The sequence below is a fragment of the Phalaenopsis equestris genome, unplaced genomic scaffold, assembly GCF_001263595.1.
Source record: "Phalaenopsis equestris unplaced genomic scaffold, ASM126359v1 Scaffold000024, whole genome shotgun sequence".
NCBI lineage: Eukaryota > Viridiplantae > Streptophyta > Magnoliopsida > Asparagales > Orchidaceae > Phalaenopsis > Phalaenopsis equestris.
In genome coordinates, this window is record NW_018164466.1 from 1,400,691 (window position 1) to 1,416,119 (window position 15,429).

The window sequence follows — 15,429 nt, forward strand, 5'->3', positions numbered from 1 at the left end:
GAATGCTCATATTTGTCACTAATTACAATCTATATTCTAAATGCTCAATCCTTCACAAATTACTTATTTCATTGCAAGGGGAGGGTATTTTTCATAACTTGATCTTTCTCAATTTATTTAACTTTAATAAAATTAATTTTAGAATAAATCATTAGGTTTAGTGATAATTTGGTAGAATTTTATATGTACAATTTAAATCTACTTTACTTCCAGGTTAAGACTTATTATTGTAGGCTAGATCTTTTCTTAATTATTTAAAATAACAGTCTTTCCTGTGAGATCGATACTTCAGACTAAAAAATTTGATATTATTTAAAATGATATATATGCTTGTGTAAAATATTTAGTGTGTAGTGCTAAATTGTGGAAAAAATCAAGTTATAAAATTTATAAAAAAAATTTTAGATTTCAAATATTTCATCCAAAAAAAACTCGGTATCCAACACATCGGTCAATTTCTTGCGCCGTTCCCGGGGAAGTGCGACGGTTAATTTGACTTAGGAAAATTTTAATTGAACTAATTAGACTTAGATTTAGAAAATCGTGTTGTAATTTATTTGTGTAAGTGTTTGTGTGTTTTAGGTAGTAAAAAAAATATTATATTTGAGTATTTGTTTTATGTTCTTTTCTGTAATTTACTTATTGAACTTTAGTTGTGTATGTGTAATGCAGGATCTTCAGGGCTTGTACCCTGCGATTATGAATTAGAAAAAATAATTAGAAATATTAGAAAACAAAAAGGACTTCACTAATTTATAGAAGAAATGACGAATACTCAATAGAGCAATTTAGATAATCAAATACCAGAAAATGAACATCATAACGCGCATAGACCATTAAGGGATTTTGTTAATCTTACGGTTGATGAAATTCATTTAAGTATACAAAATCCTGCCGTAGAAGCTAAAACATTTGAGCTGAAACCTGCAATTATCCAAATGGTGCGGAACGACCAGTTTAAGAGAGTTGCATCTGAAGATCTAAATTTACTCTTAGCAAGTTTTCTAGAACTGTGCACTACATTTCATTATAATGGCATGTCAAATGACACTGTTAGACTTCGACCTTTTCCCTTTTCCTTAAAGGATAAAACTAAAATGTTATTGAATTCATTAGCATCTGGATCCATCAGAACTTGGGGCGACTTAGCTCTGAAATTTCTAGCTAAGCATTTTTCACCTTCAAAAACTACTAAACTTAGAAATGATAATGCCTCATTTTGACAATATGAAGGTGAATCGATATATGAAGAATGAGAAAGATTAAAGAACTTCTTAGAAAGTGTCCACGTCATATTTTGTCTGATTGGTTAATCATTCAAATTTTTAAAATGGATTAGTAGGATCCCTTAGATCTATCATTGACGCTGTTGTTGGTGGTTCGCTCATGTCGAAGCCCTTTGATGAAATTTACTTTTTAATTGAAGAGATGACTACAAATAATTTTCAATGGTCTTTTGAAAGGTTAAATCCTAGAAAGATAGCTAGTGCACATTATCTGAATGTGTTGTCAATTCTTACTTCTCAGGTTATAGCGATATCTAGAAAGCTAGATCATTTTGGAATGAATCAATCTCAAATGCCACCAACTATTAAGGAAAATTCATCAGTACAAATGGTTGATTCTAACACTTCATCATTAGAGACCTTAAATGCCATTAACAACAGACTTATCAACCCTTATTCCAACTTTTATAACCCAGGTTGGAAGAACTATCCTATTTTTAACTGAAATAATAATTCTGGAGGTGGAAAGCAACAATGGGGAAATAATCAAGTAAATTCTGTAGGAAACTGGAATAATCTGGGTAGTACCAACTATAGACCTTCTTATCCACCAGACTTTAACAATAATCCACAATTTAAGGAGAATAAGTTGTCTTAGAGGAGGTTGTGTTGCAAATGAGAAATCATTTGCAAAGGCAAGTTGCAACGATAAGAAATATAGATAATCAACTAGGAAAAATTGCCAACTCACTTAACAAAAGGCCCCAAGGAATTTTTCCTAGCAACATTGAGATAAACTCTAAAGAGAAAAATAAAGAGCAAGTTAAAGCTGTCCAACTAAGAAGTGAAAAGGAGATGGAGGATGTAGTTCAAAGAGAGACTGAGATTGAGACATAGACCGTGGAAACTGAAAGACCTGAAGAATATATTTCTAAGGATTTGGAAAAACCAATATCTTCGACTAGGATTAACTTAGAAAAAACACCACCTCTATTTTCTCAAAGGCTTAGACAACAGAACAAAAACTGGATCAACAATTTTCAAAATTTTTGAAAAATATTTAAGAAGTTAACTATTAATATTTCTTTCGCTGAAGGTCTGGAGTAAAGGCTCAACTATGTAAAGTTTATGAAAGACATTCTTAATAAGAAGAAAAAGTTTGGAGATTATGAGACTGTTGAACTTAGGAGTTTTACTATTCCTGGCGCCATAGGAGAAAAATTTGTTGGAAAAGTTTTATGTGATTTAGGAGCAAGCATTATTAACGTTATGTCGTTATTAATTTTTAGAATGTTAGGTTTAGGAGAGATTTCTTCAACTACTATAACCCTTCAATAAACCACACAAATGAACAACCTTTTCAAACAAAACTAACTTAAAATGATTTAAATATTAGTTGTAATGAATTATTCACTTTTGAATTTTACCAACTAGATGCAAATTTGTGTTTCATTCTTTCTTTAAGGCATTACTTGTAAAAAATTCATTGAAGCATTGACATAATTAATTTTAAAGGATTCCTTTTTTGAGTTGGATTTAGAAGCGAAAAACCTATGACAAAATCAATACTAGATTGAACAATCATCATAAAATTAATATTAACAAATAATTTTTTAGGTTATTAGTTTCCTTATTTGATTTATCAACTACAATTAACATGATTTGGGTTTGTATTTACATATTCTCTAATCGTTCTATCTTTTTGACCAATTAACTCATCAACTATAGCATGCATGATTTAACTTCATGCTTAGGAATCGATTCAATGTCTTTTAAAGCTCAGCTTTATCTTTAAGTTCTAATTTCAATATAGCTTATAAGATCTTAAGTTCATTTTTTGTTGGTTCGTAATTGCTCTCATACTAAAATTAAATCTCAAATTTGATTTCTAGCTCTTGCTTGATTTCATGTTTAAGTTTGTAAACATGTAATGGTGTAGGTAATTAATTCAGATTCTACATCAACTGCATCCAATTGTGATTATAAATCTTTTTTTTGCTCATCTTCAAAAGGATAGTAATGAATTACATTTTCTTCAATAAGATATGATTCAACTATGCATGATTCTTGTGGTGCTGTATGTATGGCAAGCTTTGGAGGAGATAATAATGATTTTGCTTTAGGGATCTTAATTATTATTGAGGTTGTATTAACATAATGACTAATTATAATTTACCTCAATAACCAAAAATTGAATAAAGCCTCAAAATTTGTGTTTTGGTGAATTATAACTTAATTCATTTCTGATTTTTGGCCTAAGATTTGATGAAGCAAATAATGGTAATTGAATAGTCTCTAAGATAAATAACTTTTAGTTGCAGGACCTATTTGCTTACTATAATATTTAAATGTATCATATTCCCGTTCTTTTAAATGCTTCAATTAGTCATGTAGTTGATGGCTATTCACCAAATGACATACTAATCTTTAATTTTAATTTTTTTGAGCAACCCTTTTAAGTTTAGTTTAATGTCTTTAAAATAATTGAGCTTGTTCCGCTACTTTTATCGTTCGAAGAGCTTTCTGAACTCTCAATCAATTTTGAAAATTCTACATGGTCAACTCTCCTGTTGGAGGTAGGATTAAAATTTTGAATATAATAACAAGAAAGTAGTAGCACATAATAATAGCCTGAGAAAATTTGTTTAAATGCATCTTTTATTTATTTATTTTGTTTATTTCCAGCTGACATGATAATGCAGACAGACTTTGATACCAAATTTGATGCATGGGTTCTCATTGCTAGGGTTTATCGATGCAAACGTATAATGTGATGCATGGAAGCACAATAAATCACAATTTGCAATTTTTCAACTCAAGCTTAATCAAATTTTATTATCTTCTGATGCAAAAAGACACTTTAAATTCACTTGGATGATTATTTAAAACAAGAAATTTGAGAATAATCAAAACTCTTGATGCAAGATCAAAAAGTGCACCACGAAATTGGAAAATTAAACTGTATAAAGCTTGATAAAAACATACCTGCCAAAATTAATTACAAACTTGTGATAAAGAATATGACTAGTAGTCACATCTCGGCCTCTAAACAATACAAGCGGAAATCTCACCCACAAAAGTTATCATCGAAGTTTATAACATTCTTGAAAAATCCGCATCCAACAACACACAAATTTGAGGGGATTTTGAAAGTTTATATAGCCAGTTTTTGAATTTTACATTTTTGGAGACCTATTTATAATCAATACTAGACCTATGCTGATAGTTTTCGTAAATGCAGGCTTTTTTTGAGGCCAACCAACAATAGTTTCAACTCTTTGTTTTCTAGGAATGGGAACTACAGTCAAACTCCTTAGTAGTTAACTATAAAAGTAAGGGGCATTTACATGCATACCACGCAATTCTTATGTATTTACATGTCTAATAACCTAAATTTACATTTTACATTTATACTACCCAAATATTTTATATTACATTAAAAACACCACTATTTGAACTTTTAAGAAGTAAAATACACTTTTTCATGCATAGGTAAGGGGGCATATATTTAAAATTTGAAGTTTAGGTGTTGGATATGTTAAATTCATAGAAATTAAATTGTATGTATTTAAGTCTTCCAAAACACTTTCTATTCACACTTCCAAAGGAAACAAACACTATAACCTATGTTGGTCAAAATCTGTTTTGTTCATGCTTGATGTAGTAGAAATATGCTACCTATGACTACTCAAAACTTGTTTAGTTGCTTCATAAATAACAAATTATTAAATTTTCTTAAATGTTCTTAAAAAGGATGATATATTTTTACTAGAAAAAATCTTCATCTCTTCTCTAGACCTGCAAGAGCTGTGGTGCAGCATTAACAAAATGCCCAATATGCCGGGCGCCAATAACGGTGCGTGTGAGGCTTTACGGCTGATGATTGAATGATGCGATGCTGGAGAACGCTGCTAAATTGTTGGTATGAATACTTAAATGATCAATCAGTCTTGTGTAGCATGTTTATTTTTTAATAAGCTTCTAACTCTATGTATCTTATGTTTGCCTTTGGAATTTGGATCTCATGGATTCATAAATGAACCATTCCTGTAGTACCTGGTGTAGAAAAAGCAGGATTTGGTTTATGGAATCTCTCAGAATTCCTTCCCAGCATGTTATTATTTTTCATTTTATGTATATGAAACAGTTTGAAGTACAACATGCGGTATGATTTATAATGTGATTTATTTTTTTAATTTATGCACAGATTCTCTGCTATCCAGATCTCTCTTGCACTTTGGTGCGTGTAATTTTTACCATAAATTGAAGATAAAATGAAGTGGAGAATGCCTAAAAAGATAAGAGAGTTGTCCAAGCATCTTACAAACATTTCAACTATCATTAACTACTAAATTGCAATACTTACTGCAAATTCCTTGGCAGTTAAGATGGGAAATAGCTAATACAATCATCATTGTCTAATCTGCAAATCATTCACAATAAAGGCAACAAAAAGAACGACATCCCATGAATCCAAAGTGGAAACAATAAAATATTCATTTAGTCAATTTTGAAACATAGTTTTTTTGTTTAGGAGACTTGGAAGAAGAGCTTTTGAGAATCTCAACAGCCAGATATTATTCTTATAAATAATTACTTTGTTATGAATTTGTTTGGGAATAAGCACAATAGCGGAGTGCTTGGCCATTGTGAGAAGCTTAGGTCCTAAGTACTTGGCCTTTAGTAAAGCTGACTGTTTGGAATAGCTTTCTTATTGATACTGTTATGTACAACCTCCTTCATATCATATCAGAGAAACGGCCCTAAAATTAGAAAAGGAAGGTGCTTCCCACTGGACAACTTAGCAGGCAATAGAATCTGATATTGGCTGCAAATGTTAGCGAAATATTGGGTTTTGAGAGCCCCGTAAATGTAAATTTTTCTCTTTAATTTTATTAGAGAGAGAAATTTAAGTTTGTTTTCACCTTTACAAAGCTAGTAGGCCTTGGCACATTGCAAGACGCAATTAGTTTTCATTACTGGAGCCTGCAAGGAAAATCTCCTAGTTCTAATTGGAAGACATCAAATTTTCTATGTAAATACTAATTACCAGCAGGTTTTAGAACAGGCTGTCAGCTGATTTCTGACTAGTCAATAGAATTTCGGCTGACCCGATTGTTCCGATTCACTTTCACGCAGCGGGTGATGACTGGAACGCAGTTTGGAACGACATTCCCGAAAAGAGACTGGATCAGACTCAGACCACTCCAGTATAAGTTTCCGCTCAGAGTTCAGATCCTGCTCAACCAACACTAATGTTTTTTTGGCGGATTTGACCGTCAAAATTGACCATAATTCCATCAAAATATTCTTTTTTATTGAACTGAGGGAAAAAATTCACTGGAAATCATTGGAAGCCTGTACTTAAAAGAAAAAAAATAGTTAGGACTTCTAATATATTCTCATTTATACATCTACAATATACACTAATAAAATTAACATATTGTTAAAGTTTTGCAATTCGTTATCATCAAATCACAATAGCCATACTAAAGAGAAACAAATGAGCACACACAAGAAATTGTTCATTCTTTGATAGCATCTTTACAAGGCCATCATCTTTAGGTTCTTAGAATAAGGTCCTAAGCTTCCAATCATTCTCAATGTTGCATGTCAAATTTTGTACTTGGTGCTTTCAACTTTTCACCACTTTTATGCTTTCATATTTTGATTGTAGGTCAAATATAAAGAGCATTTTGCTTGTTTTCCCTAATGCTATGATTTGATGTGATTTATAATATATCGCCTGTTTCTTAGCTCTGTAAAATATTGCTTTATATATCCTAAGAATATAATAAATCATTCTTGTGAACCTCATTCTATACACCAAAGCTGTGAGCACGAATCTCAAAGTAATCGAATGGTCCAGATGACGACCTGACGATCAAGGCGTCCTACCGTCCTACATCCAACCTTGTGATCAAGAATCGACCGATATACTATGATGAGAAATCCAAACGATAGACCACGCTTGCAGTCTCAACTGACCAAAGCACAAACACAAACCTTTGATCACGGTTAATTGGTTGACGACGAACAAGATCAATACTCGATCGAGAGCCACGACCAAGGCACGGTTGCCACTCCATTGGCCGCCTCAGTCAGTCGAATTCAAGTAAGTCCAAACGAATATCGTCATATTAGAATTTAAATTGTAATACATATATGATATGAAATACATATGATTAATTAGAACATCAATTATATTAAGAGTAATTTCTATAACTACTCTCTTTTTTCTGTAACTACTCTCTTTTTCTTTCTGTAATTGTACAAAACACTTCTCTATAAATAAGAGACAAAATATTAATAAAGAGGCCTTTTTCGGTTGTCTCTATATTAAATTTTGGAGTTATTTTACTCTCTTTCTCTTTCTTCCTTCGTTCGGTTTTAACTCTTCGAGCGTGTTCACAAACGATAATTTAAGATTTAATATCCTAAAAGGTGGTGCGGTGAGTGTGGATCATGTCACAGATGAAAAATGGAAAAGACTACGAAGAAGAAACTTCCCAAGTGAGATAGCACGCATAGAACCCAACAGAGATGCTAAACAACTAGAGGCTCATACATAGGTCCAGGCCTACAAGCCCAAATCGCTCTCATGATGGAGCAATTTGAGGTCCTCCATATAGCAATAACTCAGAGGAATAACCAGATACCTCTTCTGGAAGCGGAACCTCAGGGAGTTCGTCCCAAAGGGCCCCACCAGACAACTCGCCTATTCCGGACAACCAGATCAACAACTAGCGGATAGAGGGGCAAGGCGTGTCCCATCCCACTGACACAACCACATCTATATAGGCGAACATGCAATGACAAGGCGTGTCCCATCCCACTGACACAACCACATCTGCAATGGGAAGATCAGATGCGAGTGCCTGTCCGGCCTCTCGCGGGAGTTACTTTTATTTGCCAAGTCAAAGAGGTTGTACCCCTGCCCAAGCTAAGGATCTCTCACTTGGATTCTTATAAAGGGAGGACCGACTTGATCGATCATGTAGCCTCATCGAGCTGTCAGTCAGTTTCCTCCAAATCGATGACCACATAATATGTCGTCTTTTTCTTACCACCCTGAATTAGTCGGCTTGTCGGTGGTTCAACAGTTTGTCGACCGAAACTGTCTCAAGTTACTATGAATTTAAAAGATTCTCCGTTTCGCACTTCTCAAACGTACAGAAGCCGAGAAAAACTCAGACACTTCGCTCGACCTCAAGCAAGGAGAAAACGAGAGTTTGCGAGCCTACATCTCTCATTTCCAGAATGAGATGCTGGAAGTTAGAGATCTTAAGCCTGATACAGTCGTAACAGCCTTGAAACGAGGAGTCTGAAGCAAGCGGTTTCAAATCTTAACCATGAACCACTTGATATTCAGATCTAGAGGGAGAGGGTCTCGAGACCAGTGAGGCCGTCCTCCAGGTACCTGTGTCCGACGAAGAACCAGTAAGGAAAATTCTATGCAGGGTTCAGGGACCAACTGATACAGACTCTCTTAGAGCATTGAGAGGTGTTTGCTTGGACCGCAGCAGAAATGTTGGGCATTTCAATTGACACACGTGCCACCGACTGAACATAAGCCCCTATTCTAGTATGATCCAACAGAATTTCGGTTAACCGCTAGAACTTTGGTCGAGCCGATAGCAGTGGAGGTATAATTGATGTTGAACGTCTGCTACATCCATGAAGTCCAATACCCAACATGGCTCTCGAACGTTCTAATGGTCAGGAAAGCCAACGAAAAGTGGCAGATGCGTTTCGACTTCACCAACCTTAACTTCACTTGCCCAAAGGACACCTACCCTTGCCAAAGATTGGCACATTGGTTGATGCAGTGGTCCGATACTCGGTAATGAGTTAGTAAGTTAGTCAAACATTACATCGAAGATGTAAAATAGACCTTCAGAACACTCAAAAAATTTGTTATGAGGTTAAACCCTTCCAAGTGCACCTTCTGGGCTTCCATCGGGAGATTCCTTGGCTTCCTACTGACTTTCGAAGGATTGAAAGTCGATCTGGAAAAAGTACAAACGATCTTAGACATGCCGCTCCCCGGAGTGCCAAGGAAATTCAGAGACTAACCAATCTAATTGTCGGCGACAATCATTTCATCCCAAAGTTAGGCAAGAAGTGTGAGGCATTCTTTAAGCATTTCAAATGAACGACCAAATGTGAGGAGGTATTCAGAAACTTGAAAGATTCTTTAGTATCCCTACCACTGCTTCAGAGCCTGAAGCCGACAGAAGAGTTGTCACTGTATCTCAAAGGACAAGAGGTTGTAAGCTCACTTCTGGTTCGAGATGAGGCAGGAAAACAATACCCAATCTACTATAAAAAGTTTGGATGTACTCCGTGGCCATTTCACTCTTGAAGGAGCCGAAGAGGGTAAGGGAGTACTCTGTGGCCATTTCAGAAAACAAAGAGCGGTCAAAAGGCAGAACAAGAGAGGAATGAATATAAAAAGTTTGGATGTAGAAATCAAAATGTGTAAAGTAAGGAGCAACAATTACGTTCTTTATTTATAGTACGAACACATAAAACGATGCGTCATATAAAGATAAGTGTCATATCAAATATATTTTTAAATTTATTCAAATGTTGTTTTATTTACAATATGATAAAGTGTTTTGTAAGGCCTTAGTCGGGACGTACCCCCTCTGAGTTAACGTTCAGAGGACCATCACCCCTGCTATCTTAAGTTGTTCCATTCGATTGATCTTGTGGTGGAATTTGCACTGGTCGGTCGACTTGCAAAGTGCATCAAGCTTGCACAATACTTAGTCCAGTTTGTTTCGTAAAGTGGCGACCTCTGCCTGTAGGGCCACCACGATCGAGCCCATGGACAGCAGAGGGACTGAGAGCCCCCGTTCAGAATTGGTAGCCAAGCCTTTAGCAGCTCCCTTTGAACCCTCACCGTCGAGGACCTGGTCTTCCCTGTCTATTGCTCCATGGTTCCAAGGGAAGGCGGCCGCTGCTCCATTCAATCTTGTTCAGTACTAGTATCATGCAAAAAGTCGGGCGACCAGTGTCCTCCCAAAATAATTGTTGGCAGGATTCCCGTGAGCTCGGCTTGCAGACCGACACCGCAACAAGAATATATGTCGCGACGTCTTTTGACAACCCGCTGTCCTATTGATCCTTCGACTCGGCTAATTCATCTGCATATGAATAATGTCAATAAGACATTAAAGACCGATGGAGGCCAAAGAAAGCTCTATGCACTCATAAATCTATCTATTGAGGAAAGGGTCTCCAAACATCTTTTCCCCTTCTCTTGTTGTGAGATGCTTTCACCTTCCTGCATCAACGACTGAGAAGAGATATCGATCTTTGTTTCCTCGGCGCCTCCAGAAAGTAGGGCCTGTTGGCCCTCGGAGCTCACTCCTGTGCCAGGCTCAGGAACCACGGCCTCTCGACTAGGGGCCTTCGACACCTATCACTCAGGATCCCCAAATGAGCCAACTTGATCAACCAATGCAGGTTTGATCCTTGATTGTTTTCTTTCCTAACCCCGCTCTTCTTTACAGAAGTTGAGGGTTAGTAGCCCACCTTTGCAAGGATATTGGGTTTCTCGAGGAGCTATCTCAGATAGTTTGACATGGTGCAGTTCTATTATCTAGGGAAGAATAATCACAACTGATGTAATGTCAAGCCTGTGACCCTATTTATAGAGCACAGTGGGCACAAAATCTAAGGGGAAGATAATCATTTAAATTTTTTTTCGAATTTAATACAAACAAATGCTAATAATTTCTCTGTTCTTATCATAGCTGTCACTTTCAAAGAGCAGAAAAATTTAGGGAACTCTGTCAGCATGGATCTCAAAGCAATCGAACGGCCTAGACGATCGAGGCGTCTCATCATCCTACAACTAAACGTGTGATCAAGAATTGACTAACATGCTATGGCGAGAGATCCGAACGACTAACTACGTCTGTAGTTTTGAATGATCAGAGCGCATGCGGGAATCATTGATCGTGACTAATCAGCTGACCCACTTTTACCGCGGCTGACAAGATCGATGCTCGACCGAGCTTCTCAGCTGACCAACACAAGGCGAAATATCCACTCACCCGGTCGCCTCAGTCGGTCGAATTCAAGCATGTCGGCCAGTCAATTACCGTCATCTTAGAATTCAAATTTTAATACATCTATGGTATGAAATCTATACGATTAATTAGAACTTTAATTATATTTAGAGCGATTTCCATAATTGTTCTGCCCTTTATGTAATTGTATAAAACAAGCCTCTATAAATAGGAGCAAAAATACAAATAAAAGGATCTCTCCCAGTTCTTTTTACAGTGAATTATGAACTTATTCTACATTTTCTTTCTTTTTTCTTTCATCCTGTTCTAACTCTCATGGCGTGTTCATAAAAAGACAATTTAGGATTCAATACTCATAGTGGAAGTAGGCCATTCGGCTTAATTAACCACTTTATTGCTCTCCATTTCCGTTGTTGTCCTCTGGCCTTTTCATTGATTGATCCACAGTATTGGTCTCCATCTCCTCTTGAACCTTTGCCCTCTAATCACGGGAGGCCATAGCATACACGTGAATTTACACCGATATGGCTTCCCATGATTGGACGTGCGGTGTCCAGACGTAATTTCTATTCGATTTGACTAATATTTTATATGTCAGAGTTCATATTTTGGTCAAGTTATATATGAACATAAACTATAGTGTGTTATAGTTTCTTCCTCGCGAATGAAAATAGAAACTGATTGGCCCAAAAAAACCTGTTTTATGATGTATATATTGGACAATATTATTAAAGTGTTAAATATTACTGATACATTTATAATAAACTATTCAATTAACATTAGTAATAATGGTACTAATTAAACATTAGCTTTTATTTTTTAAGAAATTAAAAGAAATATAATTTTGAAATTAAAAAATCAACATAATATTGATCATGTTTTTAGTTTTCTTAAATCCTATCAATGAGCTTCATTATATATATATATATATATATAGAGAGAGCGAGAGAGAGAGAGAGAGAGAGAGAGAGAGAGAGAGAGAGAGAGAGAGAGAGAGAGAGAGAGAGAGAGAGAGAGAGAGAGAGAGAGAGAGAGAGAGAGAGAGAGAGAGAGAGAGAGAGAGAGAGAGAGAGAGAGAGAGAGAGAGAGAGGTTAAATACAAGTAGAATTGAAGATTTTAAACAAACCATAATTAAACATCAGGATCTATAACATGCATAGCTGACATCATTTGAAAGATGCATGCTTACAACTAAGTAATCATACTAATTTTGCTATCAACTAGATAACAACATATAATAAATAAGTCTCCTTACAAGCCAAACTAATACACATAATCAACAAATTATGCAAACATTCATTAATTAATCCCCATAGCCCGAAACCTGACCTCCTTCTCCATGAACTTTTGCTTGGCATAAACCTCCATATAATCCCCAAACAGGAACCTTGGATACACTTTGCTTACTTCGTCGCCGTCGCCGCCAAGCACCGCCGGCTCTATCACCGCCTCCACCGCAGGGTTGTAGTTACAATTCCCCGACACGAGAACGCGGTGCAACGCGCTTGTGTAACGGCCGTTGCTTATCACCTCTATCTGGTCTCCGGTGTTTATGACGATGGTGTTGGCGAGTGGCTGCACCTCCATCCACCGCCCGTTCTTTAGCACTTGAAGGCCGCCGACCTTTTCATCTTGGAAGAGGAGGATGAGTCCTCCGGCGTCGGTGTGTTCCCGAACGCCGCTGACGCGGTCCGGACGCGGGCAGGGCGGGTAGTGGCTTACTTTTGTGCCGAAGAAGGGATTGTATTGCCCGTTGCCTGAGAAGGTCTGTTTGATGTACCCTTTGCTGAGGCCGAGGTTTTCTTCTATAATGTTCAGCATCTTCTCTGCCAGCTTCTTCAGCTCCGATCGGTATTCTTTCATCGTCTCCCTACGGGCATATAACCATCAGTACCAGAAACAGAATCCATAAAGCAGAGATTTTTAGTTCATATCCTTAATTACAGCATAGAATTCATTCATAAAGAAAACAGGAATACTTTAATAGAAGTAAAAAAAAAAATTGGGATTGATGGAGTTTTTGTTAAAAATCATTACTTGAACTGAAGTGGGTTGGATGGCCAATGGTTGTCATCCTGCAGGAGAAAAACGTCTTCCCAATCGACATCATCCAATGTCTTGCCAACTTCTCCACTGTCGATGAAGTCATTGAGAAGCTGAACAACCATGGAATCCTTGAAACCCTCTTCTCTCTCCGCCCTATAACACTCCGAACAAACCTTCTTAACTCGATCGAGAAGATCTAACGGAATGCCATGGTTCGCCAACTGCAAATGTTATTATCATGATATTCATAATTAATTATTATATGAAGGTACCAATAATGCTAGCTTAGTTATGGAATTAAGAGTTAATCAATGAAGGTTGCAGAAAAGGAAGCCCAACCTGGAAGAAGCCCCACTGCTCGCAAGCAACGGCTATCTCCGCCATTGTCGCCGCCCTCTCCTCGCCTTCAAGCTTCGACAAGTCGATCACCGGAACAGCCATTTTTTGTAAGGCTTCTTAAATCACTCGTTGTGGAAGGAAGAAGGGAAGTAGGAATGCTTTTATAGTGGGATGAAGTTGAAGGTCAACTATTAGATTAATGTGAAGGGAATGTAAAAGAAGAGGAATTGATTTGGGCGGTGGCCCATTTGTAATTGCGAGGAAACGAGGGATAAGGTCTGAGAAATCAATGTTAAATGTGGACATAGAAGAAGTTGAAGACAAATTCACGCAATGGCAAAGCTGAATTATTATTGGAAACATTTGGGAGGACGTGGTGGCGTGATCTGTGGCGATTCTTCGCTTGTTCTACTCCCAGATAATAAATTTATTAAGGCAAATAATTGTTTGTATATAAAAAAGAGGGAGAATCATGTTATGAATATATATACAAGAGTGTATATAAAAAAGAGGGAGAATCATGTTATGAATATGTATACAAGAGCAATTGATGTGGACGAAGCGAAAAATTACGATCGACGAAGTGAAAAATAGAACGAGAAAAAATTACACCATGAAAGAACACAGATTTACGTGGTTCAGCAAATTGCGTACGTCCACAGAGTTGCAGAGGATTTTACTACTTGAGAAAATTTGCACCAGTGGATCACCTCGACTTACAAGAGGAATTTCTTCCTCTTCGTTGCTCTCTCTCTTCTTCTCTCTCTGTTCTTCTCTCTCTACACCGAGATACACCGAAGAAAACTCTACACCGAGATATACCGAAGAAGACAAACTTACAAGAGAAATAAACTCAATTTCTCTTCTGCCACAAGCCACCAAGAGAAGCCTATGGAGAACAATCTTCCTCTTCTTCCTTCTGCCGCAAGAAACTACTCCTCCTTGCACTTCTTCTCTTCCACTGTCCCGTGGAAACCCGAAGAACTCTTCCTCTATCCCGAGGAAACCTAAAGAAGAAAATCGTGAATTCTTGTGACATATAGATATGAAGGAGAGTCTCTCCTTTTATCACGAAGAGAAGTAAACGAAGGGATGCTTCGCTTCCCAAAATAGAGGCGGGAGCGGTTTCTGGTGAAGGGACGCGACTATTCGCGATCGGAAGCGGGATCGGGCGTCAATTCGCGAAACTGAGGGAGGCGGGAACAGGTTACGCGAACATCGGGAGCGGGAAGGCGGGTTCGGGCGCGAATGGGGGAGCGGTCTCCAACGTCTAACAAATCAAGAGTACCTGCCATTAAAATTTGTCAATAGAACATGACATTTAATTACAGCAGAGTAGTATTTTATAAAAATATTGAGATATTTGCATAAATAACTGTTATATAATTAAAGGAACTTAAATTTATTGTTTTTAAAGGAAGTTTTTGCATACATAACCCTCAATGCCTATTTATTTAGTGATCTAACCCCTAACTTCTGCTTTCTTACATCCGTGGAGTCTTACTCATGTGTTGAAAGGTGTATGTCATTTTCTTTCAAGTGTGTTGATATTTTTTATGTGATGCAAAACATCTGATATTATAAATATAACGAAATAAAATTTAAGTGTTTGATATGTAAATACATAAAAAATGGATGGTTTGTATGTAAATATTTCGAGCTCAAAAAGTTTGTTCGTGTGTTCGGCTAGTTTGCTTAACGAGCCGAACATAAGCTGTTCACGAACAAAGAGTCTTTTTAACAATCCTAATCATGTAGTCATAAGACAATAATG

At 36.8% G+C, this 15,429-nt stretch overlaps 3 protein-coding genes across 4 annotated transcripts in view; 2 read left to right on the top strand and 1 right to left on the bottom strand.

Moving 5' to 3' along the window:
- LOC110018545 (E3 ubiquitin-protein ligase RGLG3-like) overlaps positions 1–5,385 on the top strand; it is a gene marked incomplete at its 5' end in the record, with an annotated part of 81,585 nt that extends 76,200 nt beyond the window's left edge. Inside the window, 2 exon segments of one of the 2 annotated variants that reach the window (XM_020715887.1) lie at positions 5,023–5,148; positions 5,280–5,385. In XM_020715887.1, the coding sequence (XP_020571546.1) occupies positions 5,023–5,106 (84 nt within the window). 2 annotated transcript variants of the gene reach the window in all.
- Positions 1–15,429, top strand: part of LOC110018549 (cycloartenol-C-24-methyltransferase 1-like) — a 77,285-nt gene that overhangs the window by 18,686 nt on the left and 43,170 nt on the right. The window lies entirely within an intron of this gene.
- On the bottom strand, positions 12,479–13,786 carry LOC110018547 (1-aminocyclopropane-1-carboxylate oxidase-like). Its single transcript, XM_020715890.1, has 3 exons — positions 13,656–13,786; positions 13,308–13,537; positions 12,479–13,140 (listed from the first exon to the last, which is right to left on the bottom strand). Exons 1-3 carry the CDS (start codon positions 13,755–13,757, stop codon positions 12,570–12,572), a joined length of 903 nt encoding a protein of 300 aa, XP_020571549.1. The 5' UTR covers positions 13,758–13,786; the 3' UTR covers positions 12,479–12,569.